Source organism: Hemitrygon akajei, chromosome 5 (genome assembly GCF_048418815.1).
Source record: "Hemitrygon akajei chromosome 5, sHemAka1.3, whole genome shotgun sequence".
In the NCBI taxonomy this organism is placed as follows: Eukaryota; Metazoa; Chordata; class Chondrichthyes; order Myliobatiformes; family Dasyatidae; genus Hemitrygon; species Hemitrygon akajei.
Window position 1 is genome coordinate 20,575,446 of NC_133128.1, and position 16,975 is coordinate 20,592,420.

Below are 16,975 nucleotides of genomic sequence, written 5' to 3' on the forward strand. Positions count from 1 at the left end.
AATGGCATGTTTTCTTGGAGTTAGATTTTACAATCTTACTTCCTTGGCTCTGCACCGTTAATTTGCCCTTGATGTATGTATGTATACCTTGTATGTAGGTCTGGCATTCTTGAGTAGAGCAGATATTGGCGACGCACGTCTGAAGCCCAATGCAAAAGGCCCAGTGTCAGTGCCTGCTTTATCCATGGACACTGCTCCTTAATTTATGGGTCTTTATCAATGCAGGAGGCAAAGTACTAATAAAGATGAGAAAGTCTGCAGATGCTGGAAATACAAAGCAACACACACAAAATGGCGGAGGAACTCAGCGGGTCAGGCAGCATCTATGGAAATGAATAGATAGTTGACGTTTCAGGCCAAAACCCTTCTTCAGGACTGGAAAGGAAGGGGGGAACATTCCAGAATAAAAAGGTGGGGGAGAGGGAAGGAGGCTTGCTGGAAAGTGATGTGAAGCCCGGTGGGTGCTGAAGGTCAAGGGCTGGAGAAGAAGGAATCTGATAGGAGAGGAGAGAGGACCATGGGAGAATGGGAAGGAGAAGGGGACCCAAGGAGATGTGATAGGCAATTGAGAAGAGGTAAAAGTTAGAGTGGGATTAGAGCAAAGCACTGATCATTGATAAGTTTGAACTTCTGGCTTCTCATGTTGCAGAGCTCATTGACCATTTAGAACTAGAAAACCATGCTGAGGTTCAAGGCTGTTGTAACTAACTAATTAAGTTGTCTAAACTTCATTTGGTTACCCCCAAATGAGCTGTACAGCAAATAGATGCAGGCTCCCAAATTTGTTGTACAGATGGGGCTAGTGAATAGCTGATGTTGAGGAAGCTTCTTGCTAGAGCATTATATGGCAATATAAAGTGCAGAGAGGAGGGCACTGTACTGACGACTCTACTGCTGTCCATTACCTGTCATGCTTCAGCCTCCTTAACATTGGCTTAAGGCCAACTCAGCCTTATTATTATCAAAGGAAGGGTAAAGCTGAGGTCACCACTGGAACTTTGCACTACCAGGGTGAGCTACTTAACTGCATGCTCGCCTGGGAATGTGCTGTCTTCTCCCCAAAACAGTCATCAGTATCAGTAAGAAGCTCCTATGTGTTAATTCATTGTCACAGATAGCTGTAGAGGCCAAATTATTGGGCATATTTAAAACAGATGTTGATAAGGGCATCAAATGTTATAGCAGGAGAATGGATTTGAGAAGGTTGATAACTCAGCGATGATTGAATGGTGGAGCAGACTCAATGGACCACATGGCCTAATACTGCTCCAACATTTGATAGTCTTAAGGAAGCAAACTCTAGCAAAAGTATTAGAAGGTTAAGAAAGTCAAGGTAAATATACGTGTTTATTGTTTATTTAGAGTAATTGATTTTATGTCAGAAATGATCACGTCAACCAAGCTTAATTACAACTGAATATCATCTGGAGTACTGTTAGAATAGAGAATAATTCTGGTTCATATTCACATGTAAAACTACTGACAAAAAATCCAAGGTCCAAGACCTTAGGAAATCATACCTTCAGACTTCATAGCAAAAGGTTGAGGGAGCTGCTGACTTTGTTGTGCCTCAAAAGATATTCTTGCCTTTTCAAATTGATCTGGTCGACACCATTTACCTTGATAGTTAGGGGAATGCAGTGAGGGGTAATGATGGTGGGGTCACGTGTAACCACTGTTCAGCTCTGTCTCTCAGGAGTTATTCTGCTTCTCTTGATTCTAATTCTGCTGTAGTGAAGTAATTTATTCCTTTTATCTCTAAGCCATATCCATGACAGGAAAACCTGAGGTAGAAACTGTTCTTAATACGGAGAATGCTGGAAATACTCAGCAGCTCAGGCAGCACCTGTGGAGACAGTCACAGAGTTAATGTTTCATGCCTATGACCTTTGATCAGAAACTGTTATACTTTGTGATTTTTTTGTAGACATTAAGCGGTCATCAAATGGTGACTAATTTAGCAATGCATTTTCAAGTGTTCCTCAGGTTTTCCTCTCCTGCCTGTGGCCAAGGAAATAGCCATCACCAAAAAGGTGAGTCTTTTTCATATACAGCTTGATGGGGAGCCAAGAGGAGCAAATGTCCTTCTCCCAGCTCCACAGCATAATGAAGGGCTGCTACTGGCCTGTGATTTACCCCGACAATGACCTCACCCACCTGTCCTTCCTAACCCTCTCCTCTTCTACTCTGTAAGTAATTTCAAGTTCTTCTGTTTCATTTTTGTTAATTTTTGAGTTCTACCAGCAACTCTACTTAATTGACCCCAAAGTCCTCTTTCAGGTTAACTTTGATCTTCCTAATTGGGGCCGAGGACAGCTTCATGGATGGGGATGGGAATTCTGTTGTCATTGCTATCGTTCATACCAAGTGTCAATCTCCATCTTAACTTATCCACTCAGGAATGATTTCCATATCAACTGTGTCCAAATGTTACTTGCATGATTCCAAAGTTTTGGTACTATCATCTTGTCCACAAGCTTCAAACTTGCTGAATGAAGAAACTTCCTGACAATTTGTACTAAATTAATCTTCACCCATTTTGGTTATGTAGACATCTATACTTGTAATGTTCTCTCAGAACTGCAAGAGCCATGTCCCCCCAGTCTTTCCCCAGGCTCACTCTTATAGACCTTCAGGTCTGGACCTCCTGTACCTTCCTGTCTCTCATGGTTCAGAACTGAGCATAGTATTCATAGTGACCTCTGTGGCATAAACATGTCTTCTTCCAATTTATGCTCTGCTTTCCGGATGAAAGTCTGCACTACTGTAGTTGCTTTGTTAGCTGGGCAGTTGTTATACATACTACAAGATCAGCTCTCTGTAAAATATAAAGCAGAAAATACTGGAAATACTCAGCAGTCGGTGGAGAAAAAGAGAATTAATATTTCACTTTGATTACCTTTCATTGGAATCTTCATTAAAAGACCCATGATGAAGACTCTGACGGCTGGATGTGGAAACTTTCCTGAAGAACTCTTACATAAGGTGCCAGTGCTAAGATTAGAGATTCACAACAAACATAACCCTCTTGTTTTGAGCAGAGTTTTTACATTGCATTGGAGAGTTAATCCCTTGATTCCATTTTTCAGCTTTAATTTTGCTGTTAGTCTTTCCTTTAGGCCGCCAGATATTGGAGCAGAATTAGGCCATTTGGCCCATCAAGTCTGCTCCAGCATTTCATCATGGCTGGTCCATTTTCCTTCTCCGCCTCAATCTCTTTCCTTCTCCCCGTATCCCTTCATGCCCTGACCAATCAAGAAACTCTCAACCTCTGCCTTAAGTATACCCAACAACCTGAATTGAAAATAAAAATAGAAGATAATTTGCCTCTGTGCATTTCGATGTGCTTATGGGGCCAAAGCTGGTGAGGCTGGAGGTAATGGAGAGCGCGTGAATGTTCCCTGAGCTTTTGTGTGCTTCCACCAAGTGGACTCGAGTTCTCAGTGCAGGAAGAAGTGCTCCTTCTCCATTTGTTTGGTCACGGACCATGAATTCCTTCAAGTCAGTGGGGCTATTACGCTTCTTCAAGAAAACTTTGACACCATATTTAAATGCTCTCCTTCATTCACCAGACAATCATCTTTCTGTGATGGAGTTCAGAACTGAGGGCCTTCCTTGTGCATCTTTGCTCGAAACAATGAATAATGAAATGAACTAGTTGAGTGTAATTAGGATGGAGTGCTGGGGATTTTGACCCAGGAAAGAATACTACATTTTTTTTATTCTACCAGTTAATTGGTAACAGGAGGGCAAAGATTACTGCTGCTCTGTGACCCATAAACTTTGGACTGGGTTTGGCATCTTGATCCTCAAGTATTCTGTTCCTTGTGCCGCCAAGGGCCGTGCTGGTGTACTGAAGACAATGGTGATTGTCTGCATTCATGCCCATCTTTCACTTAGAGTTGGCTCCCAAGATAATGGGAAGCGGTCTACATAATCTTCCTCATCATGGGTTTTGATGGTCGGAGGACAGGGCCATGCAGCAAGTTCAGTTTGCTGGTGGAACTTCGCTTTGTGGATGTTAATTTTAAGGCTTCTGGTGTCAGTCATGACAAGGAGACTCATCGACTGATAAAAAAATCTCTTGTGTCAGCGAATGAGCCTTTGGTGACTTCATCTTTGGCATCCCAGTATAAACGTGTAAGCGTTATCTGCATATTGTAGGTACATGACTGGGGTCACCCCTTTAATTTCATCATCGGTTTTACCAAAGCTCTTTGATCAGTAATTCAGTCTGTTGCCATGATAGTCCCTCCGCTGTGCAGTCTCCTGTAACCGTGTGCGTTTCCTCCGGGTGCTCCGGTTTTCTCTCACAGTCCGAAGGCGTACCGGATGGTAGGTTAATTGCAAAGTGCCCCGTGATTAGGATAGGGTTAAATTGGGGGATTGCTGGGTGATGTGGCTCAACCAGAAAGGCCTATTGCGCATTGTATCTCAATAAATAAATGTTTTAAAAAGGCATTCCTTTCCAGTTCCCTCTCAAATGTAACTCTTTTGTCCCGATTTGTGCCAGAGATAGGATTGGGTCTGCTGCTGAGTGGTTCTGGCAAAACCCTAGCTGTTAATGTCTGAGCAGTTACAGATGAGAAAATGCCTCTTTGAGAGCTTTGTCCACTTCTGATGAAAGATAATCAGTCAGAAGTGATAATTCTTTGAATCTTCCCACAGATGCTGCCTAAACTGCTGAGTATTTCCAGAGTATTTTCTATTTTACTTCAGATTTATAGCATCTGCAATTTTTACTTCCCTCGAAATCAATAGACAATGCACTATTTCTATTTACTTCAACTCATTCTTTCCCAGGACTTGACACCTATGGAACCCCATTTTCTCCTTCTACCTGAAAATGCTGTAAATGCAAACCTTAATGAAGCCTAATTATTGCTGCACATTCACCTGTGTCATGTATTTTGCTTTTCTCAGCACTGGCAGTGAATGCTCAAAAAATGTACCTTGGCCCTTCAAATAATAAGAACAAATCAAGTGAGAATTGGCATTACCCACTCATACACACGGCATAGATAGAGGGTCATAGAAAAGTACAGCTTAGAAACAGGCCCATCTAGTCCCTGCTGAACCATTTAAACTATCTACTCCCACTGATCTGTACCTGGACCATGACTCTCCATACCCTTACAATCCATGTACCTAGCCAAACTTCTCGAGCTCACTTGCAATACTTGTGCTGGAAACTCATTCCATGCTCTCATGACCCTCTTATGTGAAGAAGTTTCCCCTTGTGTTCCCCTTAAACATTTTGCTTTTCACCCTTAATCTATGAGCTCTAGTTGTAGTTCCATCCAACCTTAGTGGAAAAAGCCTCATTTACCCTCTCTATACCCATCATAATTTTGCATATCTCTATCAATTTTCCCCTCAGTTTCCAAGTCCCAAGGAATGAAATCCTAACCCATTCAATCTTTCCTTATAACTCAGGTCCTCCGTCCCAGCAACATCCTTGTAAATTTTCTCTGTACTTTTTCAACCTAATTTACATGTTTTCTATAGGTTGGTGATCAAAACTGCACTCAATATTCCAAATCAGGCCTCGCCAATGATTATGCATGCACAGAACTAGAACTTTGCAAAATAGTGCACTGGTCATTACTGGCAGTAATAGAAACAGGGACGTTATTGCTTAAGATACAGAATAGCTGAGAGGTTTCAGTAAGCCTATTCCTTTGCAGGACAGAACATTTATTTTTTAATGCTGCGTTTAGTGATAATGCCAAGCCAGCCAGACTGCAGATGATTGGGCAATTTCCTTTTAATGATATTTGGTGATATCAGTACAGCACATACCCTATACTTAGGTAGCTATACTACATTTTATTTTCCTTTCAGCGGAACCTACCCTGCCTTTAATGGGAGAAGTTGTTACAGTCCAAAGACGTACCAGTTAGTAGTTTAATTGGTCATTGTAAATTGTCCTGTGATTAGGCTAGTGTTAAGTAGGTGCTTTGCTGGGCAGCATGGTTCATTGGGCCAAAAGGGCACGTTCCACCCTGTATCTCTAAATAAATAAATAAATAGATAGATTCCTCCTCCCCTTTTAAACAGTCTCTGTTTGTTGAGTAAACTGACTGTTTACTAAACAACAGACTGTTTGCTCTGAGTGATATGCCCCTCCCCATCTCCATCTCATTGGCTGACACAGTGTTGTCAATAAATACTTCATTTTTTTTTTAAATCCATAGTTGGCACAAACTTTTTCCTGTGTAACTGTCACTTTTCAAAAGGATAACGTTTTGGTGACTTTTGAATCGAATCATTTCCTATTTTGCAGCACCACTTCCTCATTTGACTTCAGATGATGTCGATAAAGCCTTGCAAAACTCTCCGCGTCTGATGCACGCCAGAAACACAGGTAATATATTAAAACTGAGCTGTCAACCACCAACTTTCCATTCTCCCCAACCCTACATCCCAGTACATATACTGAACCACAGCTAGCTAGATGAGCATTGGCCAAAACCCAACAATAGCCAGACCCTTTCTTGTTTGTCCTCTTTCTTGATAAAAAAAAAATTCAAAACTAAGTTGCAAAACCAAGGCATAGGACCTAGAATGGGACATGTAATTTATCCCTGAATACCAATATTAGGATTTTGATTGGGCTACAGAGGATCGGGGATGTGTAGGAGAGGAGAATTTTACTATTATGCGACAGGGAGGTAGGTTATTTAGGTTATGTGTGGATAATGGGCTTTACAAAGTTAGATTGGCAATACATCTTTTTATACCTCTTTTCTAGTATGCAGCGTGTTACAGAAAAGGATTTGTGAAAAATTTTCATTATTTATCACTACTTGGCAAATGTAAGACCTTCTAATATTTGATGTGCGTAAGAGAAATTCCAGTTTTTGCTCATCAACCTTTAAATAACATTGCAATTTGTATGGGTGATGTGATTTTATTCACTAATATTTAGTTTCAAGGATTTTTCCAGAGTTTTTCTGTTTCTGTTGAGTCTGACTAGCTTTCAGCAGGTGACCTAAATGCCTCTCTTTGTGGCCAGGTGAATGTAATTCCTACGTACCAAAGATGCATGAATGGTCATGAATTTCTGACAGTACTCTCTCCTTTTCTGCACTCGCCTTTGTTTCTATCTGATATCTTTCCAGCTTCCCAACTTTTTCTCCCACTGCGTGAATATCAAAAAGAAAAATGAATAGGCTTAAAGTGAGATGAAGAGGATGTGTGGGGTAAGGGGAGGTGATGGAATCAGAAACGACTACATTTAGACTACTCAAGGCTTTGGAGTTTGGAGTTCAGTTCCAGCGAGTTCTGTGAAATTTGTATGTCCTACCCATGAGTGCATGGGTTTCCTCCAGATGCTCCAGTTTCCTCCCACATTCCAAAGGTGTACCAGTTAGTAAGCTAATTGGTCATTGTAAATTGTCCTCTGATTAGGCTAGGGGTAAATAGTTGGATTGCTGGGTCATACTGACTGGTTGCACTGGTAGGACCTGTAATGTGCTTTATCTCTATATAAATAAAAATTTAAAAAAACAAGCTCACTTACCCAGTGAAGGGATGACAAATAAGAAACCAGACTGAAGTACTTACTGTCATGAGTTGTTTTTTTAAGGAGGTGGACAGGGACTTTGATTCCTGTGGTTGGTGAGTGCAGGTTATAATAGGGAAGGAGGTAGAAGCTAAGTGTAAAGAATTTATCGGTAGTTATTAATGAGACCAGCGAGGATGTGAAATATAAGGTTTGATGGACTGTTTGATGCTGAACAAATTAACTGGGAGCATTGGCACTCCCAAAGGGGGCATGGCATGGAGGGAGGAGGTAATTAGCAACAGACAATGCTTGTGTGCACTCAAATGACACATTTTGTTTATTTGGTCTAAATGGCTTATTTCTGTGCTATTGATTCAATGCAAAAAGAGCTGTTTTGGCGTTTCTAGATGGTGGATATTTCATCAATTAATTGAATGCAAAATGTCTGATTCCATTGTAATTACAGTCACTTCCTTCATCTTTTCCATGATATAACAGCCTCAGGAAGGTCACCAGTGTCTTTGCTACCGCAGGAGACTAAAGAAATTTGGCATGTCCCTTTCACCCTCAGCAGCTTTTATCGATAGCCCATAGAAAGCATTCTATCCAGATACCTCACAGCTTAGTATGGCAACTGCTCTGCCTGTAACCACAAGAAACTGCATCACAGTTCAGTAATTCACAGGCACCCGACTCTTGTCCGTAGACTCTCTCTACACTTCTCATTGCTTTAGTAAAGTAGCCAACATTATCAAAGCCTCCACCCACTCCAGACATTTTCTCTTCTCTCCCTCCCGTCGGGCAGAGGATACAAAAGCCTGGAAGCATGATCCACCAGGCTCAAGGACAGCTATAAGAATATTGAATAGTTCCCTAGTACAATAAAGTGGACTACTGACCTCACAATCTATCTTGTTATGACTTTGTAGCTTACTGTTTACCGGCACTGCATTTTTCTGTAATTGTATCACTTTATTCTGCATTGTGTTTTTGTTTTAATTTGTACTGCCTTAATGCGCTGTTGTCACTGTTGTTCTGAACTGATCTGTATGAACGCTGTGCAAGGCAAGCTTTTCACTGTACGTGATGCATTATATCATTATTTTCCCTTTGATAATCTGTGCTATTTGAAATGACAATAGGCGAAATCTCGGTCCCTCGGTTCCTGTGTTGAGCTGAGAACCATGTAACCAGCTCTTTTCTCCCTTCTCTAATTTGATTCCAGGCTGCTACTCTTGATCTTTGCTTTATTTTAGAGATACAGTACGATAACAGGCCCTCCTGGTCCTGTGAGGCCAATTAACCTACTAACATGTACATCTTTGGGATGTGGGTCGAACTGGAGCACCCCGAGGAAACACACACAGTCATAGGCAGAATATATGAACTCTTCGCAGACAACAGTGGAATTGAACCCAGGTCACTGAAGTGTTACTCTAACCACTACATCACCAAGCTGAACATACATTTTATTTTGTCTTTGACTTTTATTGCATCAAATTGTTTTATTTGTCCCTGACATGAACTTGCCATTTACTCTCCGGGGTGATTCACAACATAAACGGTGTGCCTGTGTAATACTTGCTCTCCAGAACAACGTGACTCAACAGGAGGTCTGACAAATCCTCTGACCCCTTTGCCAAGCATGTGGACTGCAGCTCATGGGTGGTAATGAATTTCTTTCAGGGAGACATCTTCCAAAGGAGCTGAGCCCGACCCCAACCCTTATTGCTGTGAAGAAATGTGTTGGTTGCCTCCTTTTTCTCAGTGTAACTCTGCTCATGAAGATCTCTGAATTGTACAAAAAAAAACCCTGCAATCACATTCAGTCCACTTGTTCTTTCTTTACCCACTATCACCCATATCCTAGACTTTTCCACATACCCCACACCAATGCTGGAGTTTTAGGATTTTTGTTTAGATTTAGAAATACCACATGGTAACAGGCCCTTCTGGCCAAACAAGCTCGCACTACCCAATTATCCATATATGTCAATAACCTACTAACCTGTACATCTGTGTAGACTGTGAGAGGAAACTGGGAGGACTGTGGGAGGAAACTGGAGCACCAGGAGGAAACCCACACCATCATAGGGTGGACGTACAAACTCCTTACAGGGAGTGGCAGGAATTGAACCAGGGTTACTGGTGCTGGAATAGCATTATGCCAAAAGCTATGCTACTGTGGCATCCTGAATTGTGATGATTTCCAAAGAGCAACCAAGAATTTAGTTGATTATTCCCTTCCAACCACAGGGGCCAACTGCTCAGTGATCTTGGAATCAGTATGGTAAAATGATGCAGTTGTATTTGGGAAATCGCTGTTTGCACTTGATTGCATTAATTGTATTTCCTCTTTATCTTTGTAGGGGGTGCAACATTCATTTTTCCAAATCCATCAGTTTATCCTGAACCAACCCAGAGACTGACAGTGAGACCCGGTAAGATTCTGCAACGCGAATGCAACTGAGAAGTGGCCAGTGGTAAAGATATATCTTTAGAAACATACCTAGAGATTGAATTCTACCCTCCCTCAGTGTGGTAAACATACATGGCATATTATGTTAATGCCCAAATAAATTCACTGTGGGAATGTCAGACAGAAATGTCAGAAAGAAGATGCTATGGCATATATAGTATGTTCAGCCAGCAAATTTTCCCAGTGTGGCAATGGCCAATAGCAGAATACATTTGGTTGGAGTGCAGGGAAGTTTAGGGGAGGTGTAAGAGGTAGGATTTTTCATACAGAGACTGGAGGGTGCTTGGAATGCCCTGCCAGGGGTAATGGTTGACACTGATATCATAAGGACATTTAAAAGACTCTTTGATAAACATATGGGTGTAAGAAAAGATGGAAGGTCACGGGCTGTGTAGGACGGAAGGGTTATATTGTTCATGGAGTAGGACTATATCGGTTAGCACAACATAATGAGCCAAAGGGCCTGTACTATGCTTTACTGTTCAATGTTCTAATGCTATGGGTTGCTTAAGAAGGCACCCTGCACTGTTCCTGTCAGGATTTGCAAAAAGAGTTTGGCTTTCAAGTTGAAAAATATATTGTAGTTTGAAATACTCTCCAATATTTAGTTATTTATTAGGAAACGCACAGAATAGGCCCCTCAAGCCTAATGAATCGTGCCGCCCAGCAACCCACCTATTTAACCCTAGCCTAATCACAGGACAGTTTACAATGACCAACTAACCTACTAACCAGTATGTCTTTGGACTATGGGAGTAAACCAGAGCACCTGGAGGAAACCCAGGCTGTCACAGGGAGAGCGTACTGACAGCGCTGGAATAGATGCGCCGTGCTGTAATAGTGTTGCACTAACCATGGCACCTCAGCTGCCAAAGACCAGTTCGAGAAAACTGCCAGGAAATGAGGGGGAACGTAGGAGAGAGAGGATAAGGCATTCGCCTGGGTGGCTGGGCACATGACAGCCTGCACCGGATGGGTTCCACACAGTGAATAACAACATGTTGCACAGGGTTGTGGTTTGCTGAAGGCAGGCAGCTCGCTTGTGATTTGTACAAGAAGGCCAGCGACCAGTGAAAGGACCAACCTTGTTGCAGAGCACATAATCCTAAGCCTTGAAGACCAAAGCTGGCAGATGCTGTGTGCGAGGAGGCACTGCCAGGAGCTTTGTTGCTGCTCATGAGCCACGTTACTTCACAGCCTTGGCAACGAACACAAACACACCGTCTGATGCAAGTACATATACAAAATGCTGGAGGAACGCAACAGGCCAGGCTGCAGCTATGGGAAGGAATAAACAGTCTACGTTTCAGATCAAGCCCCTTCACCAGGCCAAAACATCAACTGTTTATTCCTTTCCCGAAATGCTGCCTGACCTGCTGAGTTCCTCCTGCATTTTGTGCGTGTGTTTGTTGCTCTGGATTTCCGGCATCTGCAGAGTCTCTTGTGTTTTCTGATGTAAGTATGTTCTATGTCACATTTGTGCCTACATGTGCGTGTGCATTTGACAATGAACTGAACTTCATGAGCTGGAGGGCTGCAAAGACTGCAGCAACAGTGTGAATAGGAAGTACAGCTGCCAGGTCTAGGTGAGCACGGTCCAAGTTGGCCCACAGCGGCTACCGCAGTTTGGTTCTGTTAAAGAGATAAATAACGCTTCACACCAGACGTCCAGGGTTATCACCAGCCACCAGTCTGCGACGGTTCTGTAACTGTGTCAGAGTAATTTAATTGATGACTATTTCATTCATTCCACTTTCTATTTTTAGATCTGCCTTATGATGCAACCAGACGATCAGGGTGGGGAAGTCATGCTGGAGTTCCGCCAAAGGGTAATAAGTTTACAGTCTGTAATACTGATCAATGGGGACCCTTGTCTCCACACACATTACACAAGAAGTCACAGTGGGTCAGCCTTTTTTCCTGCATAGTCTGTGCTCATCAAGGTGACAACGATTACTTGTGGGGAGTGGGACTCATGGACAGACACCAGTCCATGCCAACATATTACATACACTCAGTGGGCACTTTATTGGGTACCTCCTGTACCTAATAAAGTGGCTAGTGAGTGTATGGTTGTGGTCTTCTGCTGCTGTAGCCCATCCACTTCAAGGTTTGATGTGCTGTGTGTTCAGAAATGCTCTTCTGCACACCACTGCTCTAACACGTGGTTATTTGAGTTACTGTTACCTTCCTGTCAGCTTGAATCAGTCTGGCCATTCTCCTCTGACCTCCCTCATTAACAGGGCATTTTTTTCCCCACAGAACTGCTGCTTGCTGGATATTTTCTTGCAACATGCACAAAATGCTGGAGGAAATCAGCAGGCCGGGCAGCATCTGATGGAAAAGAGTAAACAGTTGATGTTTCGGGCCGAGACCCTTCAGCAGGACTGGAGAAAAACTTCTAACTTTTAACTCCTTCTAACTCTGACTCCTCATCTTTCATTTCTCCAATCCTGCTGAAGGGTCTCGGCCCGAAACGTCGACTACTCTTTTCCACAGATGCTGCCTGGCCTGCTGAGTTCCTCCACCATTTTGTGTGTGTTGCTTGGATTTCCAGCACCTGCAGATTTTCTCTTGTTTGTGATTGGATATTTTCTTTTTTTGATTTGCACCATTCTCTATAAATACTAGATATTGTTGTGTGTGAAAATCCCAGGAGATCAGCAGTTTCTGAGATACTCAAACCACCCTGTCTGGCACCAACAATCATTCCAGGGTCAAAGTCAATTAAGTCCCATTTCTTCCCCATTCTGATGTTTGGTCTGAACAACTGAACCTCTTAACCAAGTCTACATGCTTTTATGCATTGAGTTGCTGCCACATGATTGACTGATTAGATATTTGCATTAACGAGCAGATGTAGAGGCGTACCTGATAAAGTGGCCACTAAGTGTATTAAGTTCAACATTATTGCAGCTATGTAGGACCCTGGTCAGACCCCACTTGGAGTACTGTGCTCAGTTCTGGTCGCCTCACTGTAGAAAGAATGTTGTAACATAGAAAGAGTGCAGAGGAGATTTACAAGGATGTTGCCTGGATTGGGGAGCATGCCTTCTGAGAATAGGTTAAGTGAATTAAGCCTTTTCTTCTTGGAGTGATGGAGGATGAGAGGTGACCTGTTAGGGGTGTATAAGATGATGAGAGACATTGATTGTATGGATAGTCAGAGGCTTTTTCCCAGGGCTGAAATGGCTAACACAAGAGGACACAGTTTTAAGGTGCTTGGAAGTAGGTACAGAGGAGATGTCAGGGGTAAGTTTTTTACGCAGAGGGTGGTGAGTGTGTAGAATGGGCTGCCGGCAACGGTGGTGGAGGCAGATATGATAGAGTCTTTTAAGAGACTCCTGGACAGGTATACGGAGCTCAGAAAAATAGAGGGCTATGGGTAACCCTAGGGAATTTCTCAGGTAAGGATATGTTTGGCACAGCTTTGTGGGTCGAAGGGCCTGTATTGTGCTGTAGGTTTTCTATGTTTCTATTAACTCTCATTTGAATGGAAGTAGGAGCAGTGGGCACTGGACAGCCATCTTGTTACATCACACAGGACATGGTCAGTCACGATCTAATTGCCTCTGTTGCTAAGTTATCCCTTTAAACCTGCTCCACTGTGGGCCATCCCCATCCCCGTCTACTCTGCTTTTCTCCCTGTTTCTTTGTAACCCTCAGACACAGGGCTGCACAACAGCATTGTGGTTAGCCCAGTGCCAGAGACACGAGCTCCATTCCCACCACTGTCTGTAAGGGGTTTGTACACTTTGCCTGTGATCACGTGAGTTTCTTCCAGGTGCTCCGGTTTCCCCCCTCATTCCAAGGAAGTATATACTCAGCAGGTTAATTAGTCACATGGATGTAATTGGGGCAGTGGGGCTCACTGGTCTGAAAGGCCTGTTACTGAGCTGCAACTCAAAATATAATAACATGTGAGTATAGTCCATGCGTCAGCCACAACAGCTCCCTAGAGTAAAGAATTCCAAAGATTCAGAGATTCTTGAAGAAGTTTCTCCCCTCTGAGGTAGGTAACCCATTATTGTGCAACTGTATCTGCTAATTTTAGATCTCCCAATGAGACAAAACATCCTCTTCATGCCCTTTAATACTTCGTCTGCTTTAATTAGATTTCTGCCCCTTTCTAAATTCTAATTAGTACTGGCCCAGCCTACTGGACTTTCCTATTAAAATAACCTTGTAACCCAGGAATCAACCTAATTCACCTTCTCGGAGCTAAAATGAAAGCAGAAAGAGCTGGAGGTAGTCAGCAGGTCAGGCAGCGCCTGCAAAGGGAGAAACTGGGCTAACATTTCATCTCAGGATTGAATTTGCTTCACTTTCTGCAGAAGACATCTGTAGCATTTTATTTCAGATTTATGGTTTCTCCGTTGTTTGCTTTCAAGAATATCTTCAGTGCAGGAATATCCCACCATAAGTAAAGAAATCAATTTATATGCTGCACTCCAGATGCGGTCTCACTAGCATGAAATTTCAAAAGTTCAAAGGAAATTTATTATCAAAGTACAGAGTATATGTCACCATATACAGGCCTGAAATCTCTTTTCTTGTGAGCGTACTCAGTAAATCCAATAACCATAACAAGTCAATGAAAGACCATGCTAATAGTGTGGACAACCAGTAAAGACAACAAACTGTGTAAACACAAAGCAAAAGAAAAAAAAAAGAAGTAATAATGAAAATAATTAAGCAATAAATATTGAGGACATGAGATGAGGAGAAAGTGGGTCCATAGTTTGAGGAAATAGTTCAGTGATCAGACAAGTGAAGTTATCCTCTTTGATTCAGGAGCCTGATAGTTGAAGGGTAATAACTGTCCCTGAACCTGGTGGTGTGATTCCTGAGGTTCCTGCACCCTCTTCCTGATGGCAGCAGTGGGATGAGAGCATGACCTGACTGGTGGGTGTCCCTGAAGATGAATGCTACTTTCCTACAACAACCCTCCATGTAGATGTGGTTAGTGGTGGGGAAGGCTTCAGCTGTATTGGACTGGGCTGTATTCACTTCTTTCTGCATGACTTTCCATTCAAGGGCACTGGTGTTTCTATACCAGACTGTGATCCAGCTAGTCAATATACTCTCCACTACACATCTTTAGAAGTTTGTCCGAATTTTAGATGTCATAGCAAATCTTCACAAACTCTTAAGGAAGTAGAGGCAGTGCCGTACGTCTTGTACATCTACAGCAAACTTCCCCATTTTTTACATTCAATTCCTCTGATGTGAACCAATGTTCCATTTTCCCTCTTATTGGATGATAACTGGGTTTCTCTGCATCTGGAGAGCAGTATTTTGTAGTCTCTCTCCATTTGAACAGTTTTCTGCTGTTCTATTCTTCCAACCAAAGTGACCTTCACATCTTCCAGTCTGCCAAAGAATTATGAAAGGATTTGGGTGGAAGACTGCATAGAGGGAGGGAAGGGGAAATCTGAGGAATGGGATGCACATGCTTTCATTCATATTGAAGAGGAAGAAAATGGCACAATATCCTAAGTCCCTTTCAAATGAAAGTCACTTATTACTCCGGCAATGGGTAGGTTGTTGATACAGGTTGTAGTTGTAAGTAATGGTGTTGGGGTCCTAATTAACAGTCCAGTCAGTGGGGAGTCTGGAATCGGAGAGTACAACCTCAGAATACAAGAATTTAATTTGTTTGTTGCAAAAACAAAGGAGCTGGTTGTGGACTACAGGAGGAATGGAGACAGGCTAGCCCCTATTGACATCAATGGACCTGGGGTTGAGAAGGTGAACAGCTTTAAGTTCCTTGGCATCCACATCACCGAGGATCTCACGTGGTCTGTACATAAAAAGCACAGCAGCACCTTTTTCACCTCAGACAGTTGAAAAAGTTTGGTATGGGTCCCCAAATTCTAAGGACTTTCTACAGGGGCACAGCTGAGAGCATCCTGACTGATTGCGTTACTGCCTGGTATGGGAACTGTACTTCCGTCTATCGCAGGACTCTGCAGAGAGTGGTGCAGACAGCCCAGAGCATCTGTAGTTGTGAACTTCCCACTATTCAGGACAATTACAAGGACAGGTGTGTAAAAGGGCCTGAAGGGTCATTGGGGACCTGAGTCACTCCAACCACAAACTGTTCCAGCTGCTAACATCTGGGAAATGGTACCGCAGCATAGAAGCCAGGACCAACAGGCTCTGGGACAGCTTCTTCCACCAGGCCATCAGACTGATTAATTCACACTGATATGATTGTATTTCTATGTTATATTGACTGACCCATTGTACATACTATTTATTACAAATTACTATAATTGCACATTTAGATGGAGACATAACAAAGATTTTTACTCCTCATGTATATGAAGGGTGTAAGTAATAAAGTCAATTCAATCCAATCCAATTCAATTCAATTCAATTCAATTTTAGACCAGAGGTGAGGAGCAATTTATTTAGTCAGAGGGTTTTGACGCAGGCTTAATAAGGCATTATTCAAACCACACTAGGATTGTTGTCAGCAGTTTTCGACGCATATCTAAGAAAGGATGTGCTGGTATTGGAGAGGATCCAGAGGAGGTTTGCAAGATGATCGCGGATATGAAAGGTTTACTATGTGAGAAGCATTTGATAGCTCTGGGCCTGTACTTGCTGGAGATCAGAAAGTGAAGAGAGGGGGTTTCTGGGATCTCTTTGAAACATACTATACATTGAAAGGCACAGCCTCAAAATAAAAGGACATTCCTTTAGAAAAGAGATGAGAAGGAATTTCTTAACCAAAGGGTGGTGAATCTGTTGAATTCGTTGCTACAGATGGCTTGGAGGCCAAGTCATTGGGTATATTTAAAGTGGAATTTGATAGGCTCTTGATTAATAAGGGAGTCAAATATTATGGAGGGAAGCCAAGAGCGTGGGGTTGAGAGGGATAAGAAGTCAGCCGTGATGGAATGGTGGAACAGACTTCTTGAACTGAATGGCCTAAATAAGCTCCTATGTCTTATGTACAAGAGGGCCTAGTCCAGTGA

At 42.6% G+C, this 16,975-nt stretch overlaps 1 protein-coding gene across 13 annotated transcripts in view; it reads left to right on the forward strand.

The window, feature by feature from the left end:
• The window catches only part of erg (ETS transcription factor ERG), a 278,454-nt gene that overhangs the window by 252,049 nt on the left and 9,430 nt on the right, over window positions 1-16,975 (forward strand). For 9 of the 13 annotated variants that reach the window (XM_073044969.1, XM_073044963.1, XM_073044965.1 and 6 more), the window contains 4 exons: window positions 1,977-2,033; window positions 6,287-6,367; window positions 9,880-9,951; window positions 11,756-11,818. In XM_073044969.1, the coding sequence (XP_072901070.1) occupies window positions 1,977-2,033; window positions 6,287-6,367; window positions 9,880-9,951; window positions 11,756-11,818 (273 nt within the window). The remainder of the gene's footprint in view (window positions 1-1,976; window positions 2,034-6,286; window positions 6,368-9,879; window positions 9,952-11,755; window positions 11,819-16,975) is intronic. The other 4 variants (XM_073044971.1, XM_073044972.1, XM_073044974.1 and 1 more) reach the window with 2 other exon arrangements.